Below are 20,912 nucleotides of genomic sequence, written 5' to 3' on the forward strand. Positions count from 1 at the left end.
AGTATCTCAAAAATGGGAGAAAAAATTTCCAGTGTACTCAGTACTATTTTGAAACCAATTTACAATCACTCACACTTTCATAGAAGAATAGATCACAACTATGGCCCAGGATGAAGGAGGGAGGGGGGAATGGGAGGGGAGAGGAGAGGTCAGATGAAGGGAGGGTCAATGCTGGGATCACACCTATGGTGCATAACGCAAGGGTCTATTAAGTATAAAGTATAAATGTCTTAACACAATAATTAAGTAAACGAGATGAGATATATATTAACCAGTGTGATGTAAGTGTTCCTAATTCTACATGAAATTAGTACATTGTACCCCATAAATGCATTAATGTAAACATGATCTATGTGTTTATGATTAATAATAATAAAAAAAGAGTTTGCGATACAACCAGAATTCACAACAGAGAATTGGGGTTGGAGATTAGATTTGAGTGTTATCCGCATGGAGGTCACTACTGAAAATAACGACAGAGATGGAATCCCTGGGGTAGAACAGGAAGTGTAGATAAAGCCTTTGGGGAATGTAGAAATTTAAGGGAATCGGAAAAAACAGTCAGCAGTGGGAAAACCAGAGGGTAAAATTAGGACAAATGTAAAGAAAATTAAAGTAAAAGATAGTTCCAGCTCCAACTCACATTTGTCTCATACAGGCAGACTGAACTGTGTCAACTCAATAGTCCTGACAAAAGAAAACAGCTTCCCATAGAGCTGACTTGAGTGGCTTACTGCTTGTCAGAGTTTTACACGAATTCTTTTTATGGTGAAAACAGATGTAAATGACAGAAAATGGTTAGTTTTGTTTTGTTTGCAAAGTAAGAGTCAATTGCGATGGCAAACTTCATTGTTGTCTTATTTTAAGAAATTGCCAGACACCCCAACTGTTAGCAACCAACACCCTGATCAGTCAGCACCCATGAACTTTGAGATAAGACCCTTTACCAGCAAAAAACATGTCTTGCTGGAGGCTAAGATGATAGTTATCATTTTTTAACAGTAAGTTTAAATTAATGTATGTACATTGTTTATATAGACATACTACTACTGAACACTTACTATAGTATAGTACAAACATAACCTTAAATGCACTGGGAAACCAACAAAGTTTTATGCTTGTTTACGGCAGTGGTCTGAAACTAAACTTGGAATATCTCCATGGCTTGCCTGCATACAGATCACCATTATTTCAGAGGTAACTCCTAATAATTTCCTCTGCTTTCCAAATCAATATATAACTTTCATATTATATAAATAACTTTATTTGGATATTTGTATTTGTACATGGAGTCCACCCCTCCACAACTGGGTGTGAACAGCATGGGTTCTGTGCAAATTTTGTTTAACTAAATGTAGATCAAAAATACAGTATTCTCAGGGTGTAAACCCACACACACATATGGGGGGCAGACTTTTGTATATGCTGGTTCCACAGGGCTTTGTAGGATTGAGTATGCATTGATTTTGGTATATGCTGGGGGATCTGTAACCAATCTCCTGCATATACTGAGAGACAACTGTGCATGCTGTATGTATACACATAAAGATGCTGTACACCTGGGGTCCAGGGTTTGTTTTTCACTAATATCACATTACTGTTTAAAGGAAATAAAGAAAATGCTTGGTAAATTCCTTCTATAGAAACAAGGCAGTTTTCATCAAGTTTGTGAAATGTAATTTTATTAATTGAAGGGCATGTCTTACCAGACACACTGTCCCCAAATAAATAAAATCCCAGCATCAGTGAAAGCACACAAACACACAGTTTTACAGGGTACAATACAAAGTCAATTTTGATGATGTTCTTACTTGCATTTACTAAAAATCTGAGAAAGACTATAATCAATCTCTAAATAATTATCTTGCATAAGGAGAAAAGTAGAGCACAATTATTTCATAGGTTTGGAATGGTAATTTGAGAAGATTTGCTTTTAAAAGATATTAAGATACATCACAAATAAAATCACATGGAATTTTACTTAATCAGAAATAAAAGCAAACTGGCGGAAGAAAGCCATATCCTTTCTTTTCCAACATTATACTAATTTCTATTTTTGGCATGAATTATTAACCTTTTCCATTAGTAGGAAAATGTGCTCTGCAAACTCCCGGATGGCACCACGGCCACCATTACATTTGCAAATGTATCCAACAGCCTTCTGGGCAGTGGAACAGGCATCAGCAGGAGAGCCACTCAGGCCCACTCTCTTCAAGCACTCTTCATCAGTCACTTCATTTCCTATCAAGTAAAATAAATACAGAGTGAGCATGTAATGAGACAAAGAATATTCTAGCTAAATAATGTAAACAGCAACAAATAAGTAACTCTGGCAAATCCAGTAAGACCTAAAGGAACTGCATATAAGAATACTAAAGACTACGTGGAACAAAAACATTTTCACGTACAACTGAGGTCTCGGGTTTTCCCTAGCAATCAAAAATCAACTTTAATCAGCTGGAGAAGGAGACTGGCGTACACTTTCTGCTTGTTGTGCATATTACAATTGTTAGTAACTCCATGCATAAATTACAAACTCTTAAAGTATTTTATTCAGGAAAATTTCAAATACATACGAGAATCCAGTTTCATGCTATATGATTACCGTATCTTGGATCATTTGCCAATATGTATTTTTCTCTATATTCTGCCTCCTAACTTTTCTGGATGGAGGGAGAGGAAGAAATTCCTAGATAGCTTATTTTACACAAAACCTCTTTAGCATTCATCTCTAACACATAAATGCATTTTTTAAAAGTGATACAATATTATCAAACTCATAAAAACAATACCTTAATTATCATTTAATAACCTAGTAGGTGTTCAAATATCGCTAATTGTCTCAAAATTGTCTTTTGATGGTTGACTTGTTTGAATCAAGAGTCAAATAAGGTTCATATACTTTGTTGATATACATCTTAAATGTCTTATAATCTGTAATAGTTCTGATTTGTATGCCATTTTTTACTAAAAAATTGTTATTTTTAATGTGTCAAAAAACAAATCATACTGACATAATTTTGTCCTTTCTCTTCCCTCTCCCCTTTTGGAATAGGATAAATTTCAGAAGCTCCCAGTACCTTACATTCACATTCTGAGTAAAACTACTAATAAAATGCTGGTTTAAAAAAGCTTGTTTTAAATTTGTTCTACATTTATTTACTGAAATTTTTTCTCTTATTATTAAATATATTGAAATTAGAATTTTCATTGAAAGATGATGAAAATTCAAGTTAGTATTTCTTCACACAATCTGGTCCTTAAGCACTATTTATTTTACTTATAAAAGTGTTATTTTTAAGAAATATATTTTTATACATTTATGTGCTCTATGTAAAACACTGATTTTTAAAATAAAGTTTTGGAGTCTATTCACTATATTCTAAATTTTTTAACCTCTATTTCTTTTATTTAATACTTTACTTTTATTTATTTTTGAGATAGGGTCTCACTCTCTTGCCCAGGCTAGAAGGCAGTGCTGTCATCATAGCTCACCACAACCTTAAATCCTGGGTTCAAGCAATCCTCCTGCCTCAGCCTCCCAAATAACCTGAACTACAGGCATGCACCACCACATATGGCTAAGTTTTCTATTTTTTGTAGAGATGGGGTCTTGCTATGTTGTTTAGGTTGGGCTCAAACTCCTGGCTTCAAGCAATCCTTCAGCCTCAGCCTTTATACAGTTATGTGCTCTATGTATTACTACAAAAATAACACTTTTATTTAATAATAAAAGCCAGCACACCTGGCTGAACCCTCTGCTTTACTTATAGCATCTTTAAAATGTCATATAAGTAATGTATATTCTTGGCTAAAACTTTTTTAAAAAATACAGACAACTAAAGAACAAAATCATCTTAGTTATCACTATTTATGGATAATATTTTGGCATATATAATTCTGACACAAAATCCTGGATATATATATTTTACCTATATAAATATACATTTATTATTATTACTACATGTAGGCAGGCACGATGTAAAGCATTTTATATTATCTTTGTTTTTCTTTCCAATGGCCTTATAAAATTTGGTTTATATTTATATTGTAAATAGAAAATTAAGGTATAGAGAAGCTTACTGAAGGTCCCACAGATAGTAAGTATAGCTGGAATTTTCTGTATGTTCCATTAAAATTATTTTCTTCTTACAAAATTAGATGGTTCTTTAACAATGTTCTATAGTATTTTTCTCCATTGAATCTTCATGTGTAGTTTAAAGGCTATTCCTAAAGTCGTTACATCATATGCTCCCAAAAGATTTCATGCTTGCTTCTTTTGAGTCTCATACTACCCTTGTTAACATTTCTTTCATACATGAATTAGAATTATTATGCATCTCAATGACTTGTCATTATTAATATTTAAAATGTTGACATCATCAGACTACCAGTTTCATGACTATATATCACATGGAACCGATAAATCTATTTGCTAATATTAAAGTGAAAAACTTATCGTTACATCTGACCATGTCAATAAATACAGATTACAGAATTTTTCGTACTAGTTGCATAGTATTCCAAACTATGGATATTCTGGGGGTTTTTTTGCAGAATATTTAGGTGGGTTCTTTTTTCCTTCATTATTGGCACATTTGTCCATTTTCTTTCTTGTAATTAGAATTTGGAGGTTAAAAATACATACATTTTACTAATAGCAAAAAAAATTATTAAGAATGTAATTCCTACATGGTAGAAACTCTACTAAGTGCTTTACCCAGATGGTTTTATTAACTCCTCTAAGAACCATACTCTTGGCAACCCCAGTTTACAAATGAGGAAACATGGTTTACCTTATCAACACTGGCTAGTCGGTGGCGAGATCGGACTCCATAGTGTGTGCTAGAAATCTATATTTGATACATATCATCAAACCAACCCCCAGAGGGACTGTTTCAATTTAATACTTTGATCAGCAGTGCAAGAGAGTTCCTATTTCCTTACAATTGTGCCCATTTGGAGAATTTTATTACTTATCTATTTCTTAAAAAAAATTGTGGTCCATCTTACTATGGCTAAAGGGATACCAACCAAGATATGCCACTTCTTTCCAGCAGAGACCCATTTCTTTTCTCCATTCATCTACAAATGCTAGCTTGTCTGATACATTGACTTCCATTTTGCAATCCAGTTTTAAGGAAGAGAGTGTCTGCTTTGAACAGGCTCTTTCTGAGATCAGCCTCACCTTATAAAAAGCAAGTGTGGGGGTAGACAAAAATTAGAAAGTGAAGAAAAGAGAAATCTTTCACAATAAAATAAAACCCTGTAAATAATCCAGTCATATGTGAGTAGCCCTTTGACTTTCTGAATATCCAAATAAGAAAAATCAACTGTCATTGTAAAATGATAACATTTCAAAGCAAGTCTGTTTTATTTCTCACAGTTCAGTAAGAGTGAGACCACTGTTTTCTACAATAGAAAGAATTCTACCTATAGGGAAAAAAATACAATATACACTAAGATTTTCCTATAATTCAGTTTATGCAGAGGAAAGTTTATAACCATTCTCTTGTACTGCTTAGTAATACATATATAAGGTTTTTAGAGAATTATCTTAGCCTTTATTTTTAAACAACACACTTAAATAGTAAGTTAATTTGAATTTGTAAACATTCATAAGATTTTTTTCTTTTTCTAAATGCCAACATCTATGATTTAGAAAATTTTTCTTATAGAAATCTTATGCAATAATAGCTTCTATTTAAAAGTAATATGTTTATACTTATTGAGTTAATAAGAAATATTATTTGATGATTGACAAATTCTTAATTCTACTTATCTAAAAGTAAACAGTCTAGTAATTTTCTAGGCACAGGAAAGCCAACTTTCACATAGTTTAATAGTTAATACTAAAGATTTAAACCTCTTACTTCCTTGCATGTTGTTTAACCCTAAATCAAAATCTTTTAAAATATTGCTATATTCAAGAAGCACATACCTCAATACCACTTTTCTTTAATAAACTTATCCCAATAGCATCTTTTACATCATAAGATATAATTTCTTTTTGGTCTCCTGATACATAAATGTGGCCATTGGTGAGACATCCATCTATATTGCACACCAAAAGTTTTATCTCCTTCAGCTTCTCTTTGCCAAAATAGCCATATCTATAAGAAGCCAAAATAGACTGTTGAGTACAATACTAATCACTCCTTACTATCTGGCTAACACCAGTTGAACTGAATAACTTGTCTTTCATTCAAATTATTCAAATATCACTCTTCAAATTTACTTCACATATATACTTCAACCTACAGTTCAAGAACTAAAAAATGTGTGATCTAACCAGATTATGTGTTCTCATTTCTTGAGTACGCCATGTAAAGGCACACTTTATACATATGTGTTCCACACATGGGCAAACTAAGTACAAAGATCATAAGATGTTTGGAGCATCAGAAATCAGTATGTAAAAGTATGGTTCAAAACGTCTGCTACAAATGATGTGAGGGTCTAGGGCAAAGGTCATACAAGTTCTTTTTTCCTTTTTTTACCTTAGCACTCTTTGCTCTGCAATAGGCCAGTCAATATCCACGTCTATATCCACACTGTGCTCAGCGCGCATTTCGTAGTATGCCATTTTTCCACCCTAAAGATAGTGCAAACATCATGAGTGCTGTTTTTAACATTCATTCATATCTATCAAAAGCTTTATTATTATACAGAACAGTGAATTCATTTCTATAGTTCAGAGAAAAATGAATAACACAGTAAAATCAGTGACATACAGCAAAATAATTGCTTTTAGAGGACAAAGCTCACAAAAAACAAATAACATTTTTCAAACTTCTAGCTATACGGTTCAAGTTCCCTAGTTTAAAAAAAAAAAAAGATTTCTATTTTACGATTGAAAAAAGCAGAAATAATACTCATCCTCAAGTATTCTGACAAGGGATTTTCTAAAAATTCCTTTATCCCTTTTTTCCCCAGAAGTTTCTCCCATCATCACCCAAAAGCAGTATGAAGGTTTTTGGAAAAATAACTGTAGCCCCTATTGTACAGATTGTCTTAGATCCCTGAGCTACAAGTGAGAACAGATAGTAGTGTCCCAGTCACGTGTAGGCAGAGGCAGGGACAGTCCTCTGATTCTGGGGCATGCAGGCAAGAGAAGCTGCCTTTTCTCTGACAGTAATTACCTGACTAGATCAATTACTGGAAAAATTCATTTTTCAGAATTGTCAGGTTTTTTTACAGATCTTCTAACAATAAGAAATATCATTTTTCTCCACACTTTAGGAAAGTCCTCCTTAGAAAGGATCTTGGGAAGGGCAGTATCTATATAGATCAAATTTCATTTTCCGGAACACTCAAATTTAACTAAACAGCCAGTCTATGGTTTGACTATACACTGATCAGAAGATTGGAAAAAATAGTTTTCCCTCTTTTCCTCAGCACATGAATCACATTAAAATTCTTACTACATAGAAATTTTTTTCTTCTTTTTTTAATGTTAATTTTTTACTAATATCAGGACCTGAATCTAAATCTTGATGGGTCCATTTACTAGATAATTTTTGCCTTGAGTCAACTACCTCATTTTTCAGAGCTTCAGTTTTCTCTTCTGTAAAACTAGGATGGAAACGTCCACCTCCTGTAGTGGCTATGCAGATTACATGAGACAACCTAAGTGAAGTACTTCATACAATCCATGGTATAGAAGAAGTGTTGAATAATAGCTACAACTAAAATTAACGAATTAAGAAATATATTAGACAACCTTGTAGGTGCTAAAGATGAGAGAGACATACAAACCTTTATTTTAAAATGAGAGCTGCTGGAGTCAGAACAGATAAAATGATACAGTTAAGGTCACATAGTTGTCTAAAGTTAGAGTCAGAACTAGAATTTGATTTTCCGGACCCCCAGGTTGGCTTCTTTCACCTTTGTTACATTCTTTTTCTTTTTAAAATAATGGAAGTTACAGCCACAGTGTTACAGTCACGACCTAACTATAACGCAAACATGGATTACAATTTTGAATGGAATAATGGAATAATTTAAATAGCAGGATATGTATAGACATTCAGTACTTGATGTTTTTATTTTTATTTTTTGAGACAAGAGTCTCATTCTGTAGCCCAAGCTAGAGTGCCACGGCATCAGACTAGCTCACTGAAACCTCCAACTACTGGGTTCAAGTGATCCTCCTAATTCAGCCTCCCAAGTAGCTAGGACTACAGTTCAGGCTGGTCTGTAACTCCTGAATTTCAATCTTCCTGCCTCCGCATCCTACAGTGCTAGGCTTGAGTCACTGGCACCCAGGCTATTTTGTTCATTTTTTATCATTATAACAGAATTCCTTGTACAATTAATGTACATCCCTTGTACTTAATGGTTACCCCTGGGGTAGACCTGCAGGAAAGATGCCTCAGATGATAATCTTTTCCACTGCTGCCTTCCCTCTGATACTTACTTCACAGACTGCCATACTTCGTCCCTAGAACTCAAAGTATATCTACGAAAGGGTTCAAAAGAATTTTGAAAATGAAGGTACAAACCTGTAAGTAACCCATCTCTATCAAATGTCTTTTAGCAAAATAAAATGATCCATTTTCATATAATTCTCCATCCCAGTCTTGTCTACGAGGCCGTTTAGCTGGATTCAAATTCAGAGGCTCAGTTACTTCACGAACTAAAAGCAGAAAATTACAGTCAGTTCCCACTGCTTTGAATATAGAAAGTGTTCATTTAGTAACCTCAAAAAAAGCAAATAAAAATGAACTCAGAATGTAGATGTAGATGAATAACTAAAAGGACCTTTTTATTATTTATTTATTTATTTTTGCCTGCCACAAGGCCTGGCTATTTTAGATTGCACACTTCACAGGCATAGAGAGAGTTATATTCACTGCTGTGTATGCAGAACCTATGTGAGTAAAGCTATGCTGCCTAGAGCTATTCCGTGTATATTTGCTGAGGTTTTCTTCCTCAATTTTTTTCTTTTCACATATACATGTGTTCATTAGGGCTTCCACTTTTTGCCTTCACAAAATTAAAAAGCCTTAAAATTTAACAACAGTAACAATGTTTAAGATAAGGACCAGAAACAAAAACCTCACAAAGAACAAACAAAGACAAATACATTCAGAAAAGAAATCAGGTGATTGCTGCAATGAAGTATTAAGCAATAATAATAATAGTAATGCAAAGAAAGTAACATTCACATTGTCAAATAAGAGTATGTCTATTATAAATGCTTTTTAAAGGAATAAATAATTCTGATGATTTATCTTTGCTTTCTAATAGTTAATAGAAAAATAAAATATCTTACAAAGAAATCTAATAATTAAGGTTTTTGACTTTTAAACGTATATGATGCTTTGGAAGGACATCAGGGTAACCTTCACAAGAACTAAGCTTGTCATAAAATACCCATTTTCAGTGTTTAAGCCCTTTAACCTATTTCACATTTCCATATCAAGAGAAATACTGTGTGTTATTTATCTACTGCAGTTGAGAAATCACTTTCATGCAATTATTATACAAAACTAAGGATTTTCCCATTAAATTATCAAAGCTTTTATAATAACTGAAGAAAATGTTTATACATTATATATTCTTCTAGTAGTTAAACATACATTAAATACAATACCAAATTATATTTATTATCTTACTTGATAATGAAGGCCCAGCGACATCAACACTAACGATAACATAATGTTGTAAATAATGACTTTGGCATTGGCAGATTAGAGATTTCTTTGCCTTTTCATTACACTTCCCCCAAATTTGAGTGTGTGTGTTTAAGAGCTACTGACTCTTCATAATCTTTCCTCATTTCTGGCTGTCACTTCTGTGTATAAAGTCTTCTAAGAATAACCTCTAATCACTTCTCTCAGTAAACCATCCTCTCTGTTCAACTCTACACCAGTATTTGAAACAATTGAGGAAAAAAAACCTCAGCAAATATACACTGAATAGCCCTAGGCAGCATAGCTTTACTCACACAGGCTCTGCATACACAGCAGTGAATATAACTCTCTCTATGCCCCCTGGAGTCTGCAATCTAGTGGTGCAGAGAGCCAATAAACAAACTAGACAATTCAAGTGGTATTTTGAAGAAAAGGAAAGAGAGGGACAAGTCTTTCCTAGGATTAATGACTGCTTTCTCTCTGGAGATATTTGCTGAGTAAGAAGAGAAAGTGTGAGAAAAATCAAACTTGACAAAACCAGGGGATTCTGCAGGGGTAAGGAGAGACCAGTTTGTAATGGCCATGTGGACTTGAGTCACAGGTTGTCATCTGTAGGAACCCCAAATATAGTGCAGGCTCTTTACACCTAATGCTTCCACTTATAAATATAAGACTTTTGCTGAATATGCTGTGATACAGGAAGCTGGGAATGAGCTGGAAGGCAGGGAGACAGCATTATAGTACTGTGATGCTTAGACTCAAAAGTCCTGCTAGAAAAGGGGAAGGAAGGGGTGGGTGCCAAGATGTATCTCCTGATGAGACACTTGCACGAAGGGATGAACCGAAATTAAAGTTTCGAGTCAGCCTAAATCCTAATTGGATCAAAGTGACTATTAGCCCCTTATCCTGATAAAAGAAAGGGTATGTATCTGGACAAAAATATGCACTCTAGTTAGGCATACCATAAAATATGAGATATATGAAGAAGAAAAAATATGTGACTCACAATCAAGAGAAAAGTAATAATACTAACAGAACTACAAATGACACAGATGTTGAAATCTGCAATCAAGGATTTTCAAATAACTATAGTAAACATGTTAGAGAAATCAGAGAAAAGTATTTAAAAACCTAAATGAAAAGATGGAGAATTTCAACAGAAAAAGGAATATCTTAAAAAGGACTCCAAAACGCATCATAGAAGAAATAGCTCACTAAATAAGGTTTATAGCACATTGGACATGTCAGAAGAAATGGTTAAATGATTTAAGAAACTCAAATCTAAGTCAGTAGAAATTACTTAAAATGAAGCACAAATAAATAGGAAATGTAGAACCAATGTGAGAGACATGTGGACACCATAAAATTGTTTATGATCTATGTAAATTGGAGTTCTGGAAAGAAATAAGAGACCACGTGGCAAAAAAAATATTGGAAGAGATAATGGCTGAGAATTTTTGAAAGCTGACAGATATCAGCCTATAGATAAAAGAAATTCAGAGAATTTCAAGGAGGGTAAATACAAAGAAAACCATAGCCATATAAATCAGAGTCAAACTGGAAAACTAAAGATAAAGAGAAAATCTTAAAAGCAGCCTGAAGAAAAAAGACATTTTATATTCAGAGAAACAACAGTCAGAATGATGGCTGATGTATTTTCAGAAAAAAAATGGGTGGAAGAAGCCAATGGAATGATATACGCATCTTAAATATGCATCTATCTTCAAAAGAATAACATCTTAAAAATGCAATCTTCAAATGCTCAAAGGAAAAATAAGGCCTATTAAAATTTTATATTCAATGAAAATATCCTTCAAAAATAAAGGCAAATTACAGATATTTTAGACAAAAGCTGAGAGAATTTGTCACCAATTGTTCCATACTACACAATGGAAACATATAAATAGTTAACAGAAAGTATAAATATGCAGGGTGAAGATAAAAGATTACCTTAAAATAATTTAAAAATACTATCAATTGTTTAATATAACAATAATGCATTGTGGGATTATAATACATAGAGAATTAGACTTTTCAATAATAGCATGAAAGGCAGGGGATAAACAGAACCATGCTAGTGTAAGGTTCTTAATTATTTGTAAAGTTGTAAAATACTGATTCCAAGGTAGATTATAACAAGTTCAAGTATGCAAGTATAATCTTTACAGCAGCAAAGTATTAATTTGGTCTAGCTGTCTTACCTCAATGAGAAGATTCAGAACTGATTATAAATGTCATTACCTACGACAGTTATGAATCAGATATTCTCTCTTACTGCTCCCTTTATACTCTCCTCACTCCTAAAGAACATTTACATACAAAACAATTGATCCTCTATCTCTGCAAGAAGGTTGTCCAGTTAGAAAAAAAACCTGATTCTCAGTAAAATGAGATAAAATAGACTGATAACAGATTACCTCCTTTCTGAATTTCGCTCCATCGAAACTGATGGCGTCTCACAACAGAGAAAACAGAATCATATCCTTCTTCTCGAATCATTTCTGCAACTTTTTGAAGGTCAGTAGGATGTAAACACGGAGAAGTAGCTTGAATATTTCCTACAATGTCAACCTCTTAAAAAGCCAAAACAAATGAAAAAGACATCAAAATAAAGTCCCTTGTAAGTAAGACTAAGATTTTGAATTCAAATATTAAAATAGGTCTTGTAAGATAAGAAAGGTGGAAATTACATGAAATGTTGAATAAACTATTAATCAAACTCATACCATTGTGATAGTTCAGAAATTCTATGATGGCATCTAGTGAGGTAGAGCTGTCTTTTGAAACTTCAGAACTTCTTCGATGAACTTGTGCACCAAATTGTTTGGCCACGTTCTCAATTTCATCATGGTCTGTTGAAACCCACACACTGTTCAGACATTAAAAAAAAAAAAATTAAACAGCTGAATAAATCACTAGTTACAAAGTATAGCTCTGTAACCCTAAAATACAGCTTACATAATTTGAGAATAGTTTTTATACCATCAAAATAATATTACAGATACAAAGTTATATAAAATGTAAAGAAATTAGTTTTATGTAAATTATATTAGTATCTGAATAGAAGTGTTGTCTTAGATATACTTAGATTTACTTAGATATAGTATACTTAGACTTATATTTTATTAATTGCACATTACCTATTACTTACATACATATTATTTAGGTAGCCCTAGAAATAGTTTTCTAAAATTGGAAGAAAAAATTTGTTATTTTTAGGATTACTGGTATATTAAGAAAAATAGCACTAAAAGTCAAAGCTAAAGGAAAGCAAAGAAGATCCTGCTTATTATTCCCATCCAAATCCAATATGCTATAGTAAAGTACTTTAATATACTTGCTAAGAAAAAAATGGACTTCACTTAGCCAAACTATAAAGGTAAAACTGTTTCAGATTTAACAGAGAAAAAATGCACAAGTCTCGGCTCAAAACAAACAGATAAACCAACTCTTTTTCTTAATAACGAGTATGTAGATAATTGAACACAGAATCATACAGCCATTGAAAACAGCAGATGTGGTGGATACAATTTGATGGATTCAGGAAAATTTAATTTAACATTCTATTAACCACACTTAACTACTTCTCTATTTAGACTTTATCAGATGACAACTAAAGACAAAATATTATTTAGGGGAGGTGTACTAGAGACTGGGTGCTAGTCTCTACCGAAGTTTTGCTTCCTGGACCTTCACAAATTTCCACTGCTAGCAATAGCAGATATGGATATGACTCTATTCAGAATAGTCAAATCACTTTGAACAGTGATTTTACACAAAGGTATTTTTGTGACTTAATAGTTTTTGACATACATACACACATAATGAACAAACATTTTTTTCTTTCATCCCATTTATTCGCTATCTATGGAAAGGGAATTGCATGTTTCATATGTCCATGCACAAGTATCAAAAGTGAAGAAAGAATGTGAGAAACTAAAGAAAAATTTCAAATAACTCTGGATTTCATTTATTAATTTCATTTGCTCCCTTTTAATATTTGTAGAAGAAAGATTTAAATCAAGGGATAAAGTCAATAATCAAAATGAAGTGTTTCAAAAGGAAGCCTGAGAAACAAGATGAGCCACTGACTCAGGAGTCAGAAGTCTGATGCTGTCTGTTCATGTCACTGGGGAAAGGTAGGACACAGGAGTCCTCATCCTCCTCCCTCTTGAAATCTGAAATAGTTTCAGGATCAATCTTTCACTGGAGAAAAGCCACGGTCAGAGGTATATAATAAAGTAAAGTACCATTGAAATTCAGTGTGGTTTCTTTTTTTATTATTTTTATTCTTTTTGTAGAGACAGAGTCTCACTTTATCGTCCTCAGTAAAGTGCCATGACATCACACGGCTCACAGCAACCGCCAGTTCTTGGGCTTACATGATTCTCTTGCCTCAGCCTCCCGAGTAGCTGGGACTACAGGTGTCCACCACAATGCCCAGCTAGCATGTGTTTAAAATAGAGAAGTAAAGGGAGGACGATAAGGTAGTAAATAGAATATAGTAAAAAGTGAATAAGAAAAGCCAAAGACATGGGTGTTCTGACATCTTATTTATGTCTAATTTATTAACTGAAATAAATTACTAATGACATGTACTTTACTATCTTGATCTTTATTGTAATGAAAATTCAATACCAGAGGGTTTGGTGATCTTTAGGAAATGTTTGAAAGATAAATAAAAAAAATAATAGAAGTTTAAAGTTTGTTTACTTATTTATCTTCCTTCCTTTCTTCCTTCATTCCTTCATGAAATGTTCACTGAGTGCCTATTCTATCCCAGATACTATTCTGGACACTAGGGATGTGAAAACATAGATATAGTCCATTTCTCGAGAAGCTCTTAGTCTAATGTAAGTGACTAAGGGCAACATAGTACTATAATTTCCTTTAAACCAATTAAATAACTATACTCTTGATAATGATTTACTTTTTACAAAGTACTTTTGCAGTGCCTAGTACACGCCAGGTGCTTAATATGTATTGAATAATGAAACAGTAAGTGTTTAAGAGCATAAGCTGAGCTCTGAAAGGAGAAAGGTTCAAATCCTGGCTTCATTCCATGCTAACATAGGACCCTGGGAAAAATCTATAATCTCCCTATGCCTTAATTTTCAGTAAAATGGAGGTAGTGATGATAGTGGGTACCTCACATGGCTGTTAGGAGGATTAAATATAAAACACTTACAAAAGAATAAACATTTAATAAATGTTAATGATTTAAAATACTAAAATAGGAATGGTAATAAAGGAACATCTACTCTATCTCAATTAATCCTCACACTAGATCTGCTGGAAGGAAAACTGAAGTTCTGCTTTCAGATCTTCTAAGGCCCAAATGTTCAGTTTGTATGCATTATGTAAGGCAATGATGCTAAGAATACAAAAATATGAAAATCATATCCCATATGCACAGTTAAAATGAGCATCTATTAAAGGGACTGAGTAGATAATTTTCCTTCGGTCTAAGGGCATCAGATGAATATAAGCAAAGAGAAAGAATAAACAAGTGAGCAAATAGGCCTAACAAAATTTAAAATCAAGTCGAATAAATGTCAAAGTCTAACGCCAATGGCTTTGGCCTTGAATAAAGTTATACTACATCTAACAGGATTAACAGGAATATCAACCTGTGACAATTAATTTTAATCATAAATGCCATTTTACGGATAATAACACAGCATAGGCCTTTCATTAATCATAAATCTATATCCTAGAAATGAAACTAAAGACATTTATTTTTCACAATTATGTTAGGCAATATTTAAAAATCAATTTGTTCTGAAGTTTGTTTACCCAGCACTGAACCACTGTTGAAAATGAAGCTCTTACAAAGGCAATTCTAGTAATAACACTTTATTAAATGGAAAAAAAAATCATCTGCTAACTACCCTAGTTAGTATGTAAAGCCTCGCAACCTCAAGAGTGTTATTAGCTTTGATTCTGAGCAGGACAGAGAAACCGGCTTCTCTTAAGTCAAATCATAGTTTTGAACAAAATAATCTCCAAGGTATCTTCTAATTCTGAAAAAAAAAAAAAAATCAGACAGTTACAATTTTCTTCCATTGTCTTCTAAGGTAAATATTTTGAAGAAAAAAATAAGGGAGTGGAAGGTATGAAGGGCACCCCAAAGTCCTCCTGCAGCTTTACAGCAAGTCAATTAAATTCAAATCAACACATTTTAACTGAAGAGCTAATATATAAAGCACACGAAAAATGAATAGGATAGTACCTGCTCACAAGAAGCTTTTTACCTAGGTCATCTCAGGCCAAATCCAGCCCACTCCTCAGCCTGTTTTTGTAATGTTTTATTGGAATACAGCCACACTCATTCATTTATGTACTATCATGGCCATTTTCACAACATACAACAGCAGAGCAGCAGAGCTGCAACGGAGACCATCTGGCTTGCAAAGCCTAAAATATTAACTATCTGGCCCTTTAGAAAAGAAGTCTGTAGACCACTGAAATAGAAAATATAGGCACATTTCCACTAACCCTTCAAAGTCAAAAAATACTAGCACTAGATACACTTCTGAAAATTGTAACTTTCCTATTTTATAAGAAAGGAAACTGTGGCCCACGAAAGAGGTGAAGATAGTAAAAACCTCTAAAGTAAGGGAAAACTGCCAAAAGATCACATATGATGTGCCAGGCTCCATAGGGCTGCACAGACATTATCTCACTTAATTCCCTTGGCAAGCCTATGAGGTAGATCTTTAAGTACATTTTGTCGAGACTGGGGCACAGACGTTAAGTGATTTATCCAAGGTTGCATGCAGTTAATACATGGCGAATTCAGACCCCAAGGTCTATGATCTGACCTCCCTGCATAGCACATGCACTACATGAAAGTACGAACAACTTTGCTATGTATGGGAAAACAAAAGCACTATTTTTTCTTTCTTTTTCTTTTTAAGACAGTCTCATTTTGTGGCTCTTGGTAGAGTGCTGTGACATCATAGCTCACAGCAACCTCAAACTCTTGGGCTCAAGTGATTCTCTTGCCTCAACCTCCTGAGTAGCTGGGACTACCGGTGCCTACCACAATGCCCGATTATTATTATTTTTAAGAAACGGGGGTCTTGATCTTGCTCAGGCTGGTCTGGAACTCCTGAGCTCAATCTACCTGCCTCGGCCTCCCAGAGTGCTAGGACTATAGGCATGAGCCACCCACAATTACTTTTCAATGAGGGGATCAGAAAAGGCTTCATGGAGAAAGTAGTGCTGGTCCCTTCTATTACCTTTTGAGTTAAATTCTGGAAAGGATGCTATATAGTCAGCAGTCTTGAGACCTGAAGAGTAAATTCACATTATTACATAATATTGTAAGTTAGCAAAGGCAGAGTTAAAAATATGCTCATTTTGCTAACTGAAGGAAATATGGTTTTATTTCTTTTAAAATTCGCTATTTTGTTATAGTGACATATACCATAGGTGGTCATATTTCGCTATTATGTTATAGTGACAGATACCATAGGTGGTCAAAGGACAAAACACCATCCCTCTAGTCAAAAAGCTCATACTCAAGATGTATGAAATAAAACTAATTGGTTAAAAAAAACGTTGATACTTGAATCATTTATTTTTAAAGAAATTTTGTATTAAAGCATCTTAATATACAGAAAAAGGAAAATGTTTAATATATACATATATTTTTCCAATCATTTCATAGCAAAATCCCTACTGTGTGATGGTATGGCTGTTAGGTTTTGACTCCCATAATCTTATTCCTCTCACTCTTGGTAATTGTATCCCAATTTCCCTCTGTATGAACCTGCCCTGTGTTTCAGTGGGAGCTCCATTCCTGGCTCCAAGAGTGAAAGATGTAGCTGAACTGTACCAACACAAGCACTGTGCTCACAAATAAGCAGGGACCCAAAGAGGTGCCATGAGACTTTTTTTAAAGCTCCAAAGAGAGCAGCTCTTTCTGACTACACTTAAACCTGGAAGGATATGAAGAATGTTGTCAAGGATAAACAAAGCCATCCTAGTTAAACTGGTAAGGACAAGTTATATGTTGTAACTACTGCAATAGGGAAGAGCCCAGCATGAACTCAACTCAAATTCCCTGAAAACAAAAGGCTGGAGACTTTAAAGACTGAGGTGTGCTGAGGGAAGGTGCTAAGCAGTGTTAAGCCAAGGGTTAGTCCTTGTGACTAGGCCATGTAGATTTGTTAATTGGAGCTGATCTGGAGGAGAAACAAATTTCTAACCTTATGATATAAGGCAATAGTAGAAGTGCAACAAGGTGCCCACCAAAGTTAGTTCCCACAGGGTCTGGGAAGGAGAATGAGAGTTATTTCCTAGCATTTTGCATTTCACTGAGAAGGGGCTCTGGGTTCATAGAGAAATAGTTTGAGTTATATCTCAAAGGACAGAAAATTTTTATAACTGCAAGCTTTCTATAATACCTGCTCTAAAAGGCGATTCAGGGGCCTATCTGCCTATCACCAGGTTTTTCATGGAACAATCAGGAAATTCTCTTGGCAGCATTTTAAGGAGAATGGAAACCATCCTAGGGACATGGCCTCAAGCTACCTACAAGCTATGCTAGGGTTTGGTCGAGTCTCTCAGTGCAGAGGTTTGTTTCCAGTACAACCACTTTGACACGTTAAAAGAAGTGCCTATCTAGACCTAAGAAGTTAAGGAATCTGGGGCACCATCCTCTTACCATGTTTTGTTTTCCTTTAAAACATTTATCACCAGCTGATGCCATATATATTAATTTAGTTTGTATACTGACTGTCTCTCCTTATTAAAACGCAACCCCCATGAAACTAAAGGCTGACCCTATTGAGACTGCTATTAACAGCTGGTCCAGTGCATAAAACAGTGCCTGTCACATAAGGATGGTCTTCCTTATTTCTTTGCTCCACCTAGGACCTCCTTTGGGTTGAAACATTAAGAAAATGCAAGTATTCATTGAACAGCATTCTCAAGGGTGGGGACAGAAACTGTCCCAGGTCATGATCTGATTATACCTGAACCAAGCCTTTCCCCTTTTGTTTATATACTGACTGTCTTTCCATATTAAAATTTCCCTTTTTGGTAAGCCAGTTTGAAAGGCATTTCCTGATACTTCTTTTGAAACTAAGAAACTTTTGAAACTAACACCCTACTGCCACTGCTAAAATAACTGGTTCAGAGCATAGAATAGTGCTTGTCACATAGTAGGCCGGCTGTCAGTAGTCAATGAATGGCATGCTCAAGGGTGGGGAGAGGCTAACTGTTCCTGGTCATGATCTAACTATCCCTGAAACAAGCTTGTTTTTTTTTTCGTTAAGCCAGTTTGAAAGGCATTTCCTGACATACCAGATGCAACCCCAATGTTGTAAATGAGAGTTTTATTCTCAATCAACTGTAACTATGACTTTGATCTCTAGTTCATTTCCCTAAAATGGCATTTTACTATATTACTTCAGCCTGGACACAACTACTTCCCCAAGTCCTTCTTTGCAGTTTGTACCCAAAAGTCTATGAACTTCACAAGGACAAGAACCATGTCCATACCACTTATGTCCTGGTATTCCCTTGGATGTGTACAGCAGAAATTAGGACTCGGTAAATGTCTACTGAATTGAGCACAATCCCCAAGTCCCTCCCTATCTCTTCCTTGTACACTTCCTATTACATCAGTGTTATCTTCTGGGTGTCAGCTCCTATTTGCCTTGCTCCACTCAGGACCTCCTTTGGGTTGAAACATTAAGAGAAATGCATAAACTTCTTTTTTTTGGTGTCTCCTTTTAAAACAAGATTGGTTAAATGAAAATCATTTACCCATATGTCAATATAAGTAATTAACTATGAGTAGTTAATATGCTTCAAAATCAGCCACCTCTTAAAAAAAAATACCAACAGGTAAAATAAATTAATTTTCATGGCAACAACAAATCTAAGTGTAATTAGGCTGAAGCCAGTATGTGTAAATTCATTCCTGGCACAAAACTGTCTCCCATCCTTTATGAATGACATCAGCTTGTAAGTCCTGACCAATGTGGCAATGTCTCTGAACGATGCACAATGAAAACTGCTCTTGGGGAAGAGAAGGTTCTACAGGTATAATAAAACCATTTACAAGTATGTCATAAAACAGCCAGCGGTATACCTTCCCCACCGTCTCTAGCGTTGACGTAGGGAGCTTTCTAGATTGTGCTGACTCACAGGCAGATTGCTAGACTTTTTTCAAAGGTTAGGAAAGGATCTCCAAGCTAAGCTTGTCAGCTCTGACACCCTGACACTAGACTCCGTTCAAGAACCTGATGCCTCAGGAATTGATCAGCTCCAAGCAGTTCCCAGAGAAGCGAGCAACAGGGGAGTCCCAATGGCCCCTGTCTAAGGAGTTGACGTATTGTCACAAACACTGCACAGGGTGATGGGGGCGGCTACCTTCACTTTCTCCCCAAAGGTCAAGCTGGGCGGAAGGGAGGTAGGAAAGGGGGCGTCCCCCCTTTTACGCCAGGCATTCTCAAGGGCGGGGTGAGGAACTGTCCCAGGTCATGACCATTAGCAGTTACAGAAAAAGGAAGGAGCTGGAGTCCTCCCTTTAGCTCTCGGCCAGGCCCCACACTCCCCGGATCCTGCACGCCCCTTCCAGGAGCGACGTCCCGGGACCCACAACCCTCCCTAGTCGGAGTCTCCGTCCCGACCCCCGCCCAGGCCGCGCAGCCCACTCTCACAAATGCGCACCTCTGGAAGACCCCCGAGTCCAGGGCTGCACGCAGAACCCAGCCAATGAGCGGGACCCCCGCCAGGTGCTTAATGTTCTTCAGGGGGATGCCTTTGCTGCCGCCCCGGGCCAGAATCAGGGCCGCCAGGTGCGGGGGCTTCTCGACACCTCGGCCCTGGCCCCCGCGAGAGTTGCGCTGCAGCTTGGGGGGCCGGCCCCGGGACGGCCGCCCTCGCGGGTTGGAGACGGAGGTGGCGGCCCCCTTCTCCACCGAGTCCATCTTCCTCCCACGCAGTCTCCCCAGCTTCTCCACATCCGGGAGCGGGTCCCTCGCCACCTCAGCTCGGCGCCGCCCGATCCCCGCCCGACTGCTCGCACCGGCTGCAGTTCCACGCTCCGCCCCCGCCCCGCCCCCTCGCGGGGCACGCCGGGAACTGTAGTCCGCGGCCACCCCGCCGGGTCCGTAAGGCCGAGGCCGCTCTGACCAGGGAACCCCAAAGCAGGGAAAGCCAAGAAGAGGGAGCGCAGGAATGTTTGGAGGGATGCGGCTACTGGGGTGCTTGACAGTGTCTGGAGATTTCCAAAATAAGCAAAATGGATGACTG

At 36.0% G+C, this 20,912-nt stretch overlaps 1 protein-coding gene across 1 annotated transcript; it reads right to left on the reverse strand.

Moving 5' to 3' along the window:
* Positions 1 to 1,660: 1,660 nt before the first annotated feature.
* On the reverse strand, positions 1,661 to 20,710 carry CMAS (cytidine monophosphate N-acetylneuraminic acid synthetase). Its single transcript, XM_053556525.1, has 8 exons — positions 20,328 to 20,710; positions 12,365 to 12,507; positions 12,056 to 12,211; positions 8,505 to 8,638; positions 6,501 to 6,595; positions 5,942 to 6,113; positions 5,035 to 5,188; positions 1,661 to 2,241 (listed from the first exon to the last, which is right to left on the reverse strand). The coding sequence occupies exons 1-8, from the start codon at positions 20,585 to 20,587 to the stop codon at positions 2,051 to 2,053; spliced, it is 1,305 nt and encodes a 434-aa protein (XP_053412500.1). The 5' UTR covers positions 20,588 to 20,710; the 3' UTR covers positions 1,661 to 2,050.
* Positions 20,711 to 20,912: the final 202 nt, after the last annotated feature.

Source organism: Nycticebus coucang, chromosome 12 (assembly GCF_027406575.1).
Source record: "Nycticebus coucang isolate mNycCou1 chromosome 12, mNycCou1.pri, whole genome shotgun sequence".
Classification (NCBI taxonomy): Eukaryota; Metazoa; Chordata; class Mammalia; order Primates; family Lorisidae; genus Nycticebus; species Nycticebus coucang.

Excerpts from the sequence above, each read along its gene's own strand:
- CMAS (XM_053556525.1), bottom strand. The coding sequence starts at position 20,587 with ATGGACTCGGTGGAGAAGGGGGCCGCCACCTCCGTCTCCAACCCGCGA. Across the intron at positions 12,212-12,364 it reads ATTTCTGAACTATCACAATG|AGGTTGACATTGTAGGAAAT; the intron begins GTATGAGTTTGA and ends TGGCTTTTTAAG. Across the intron at positions 8,639-12,055 it reads GAGCGAAATTCAGAAAGGAG|TTCGTGAAGTAACTGAGCCT; the intron begins GTAATCTGTTAT and ends TTCTGCTTTTAG.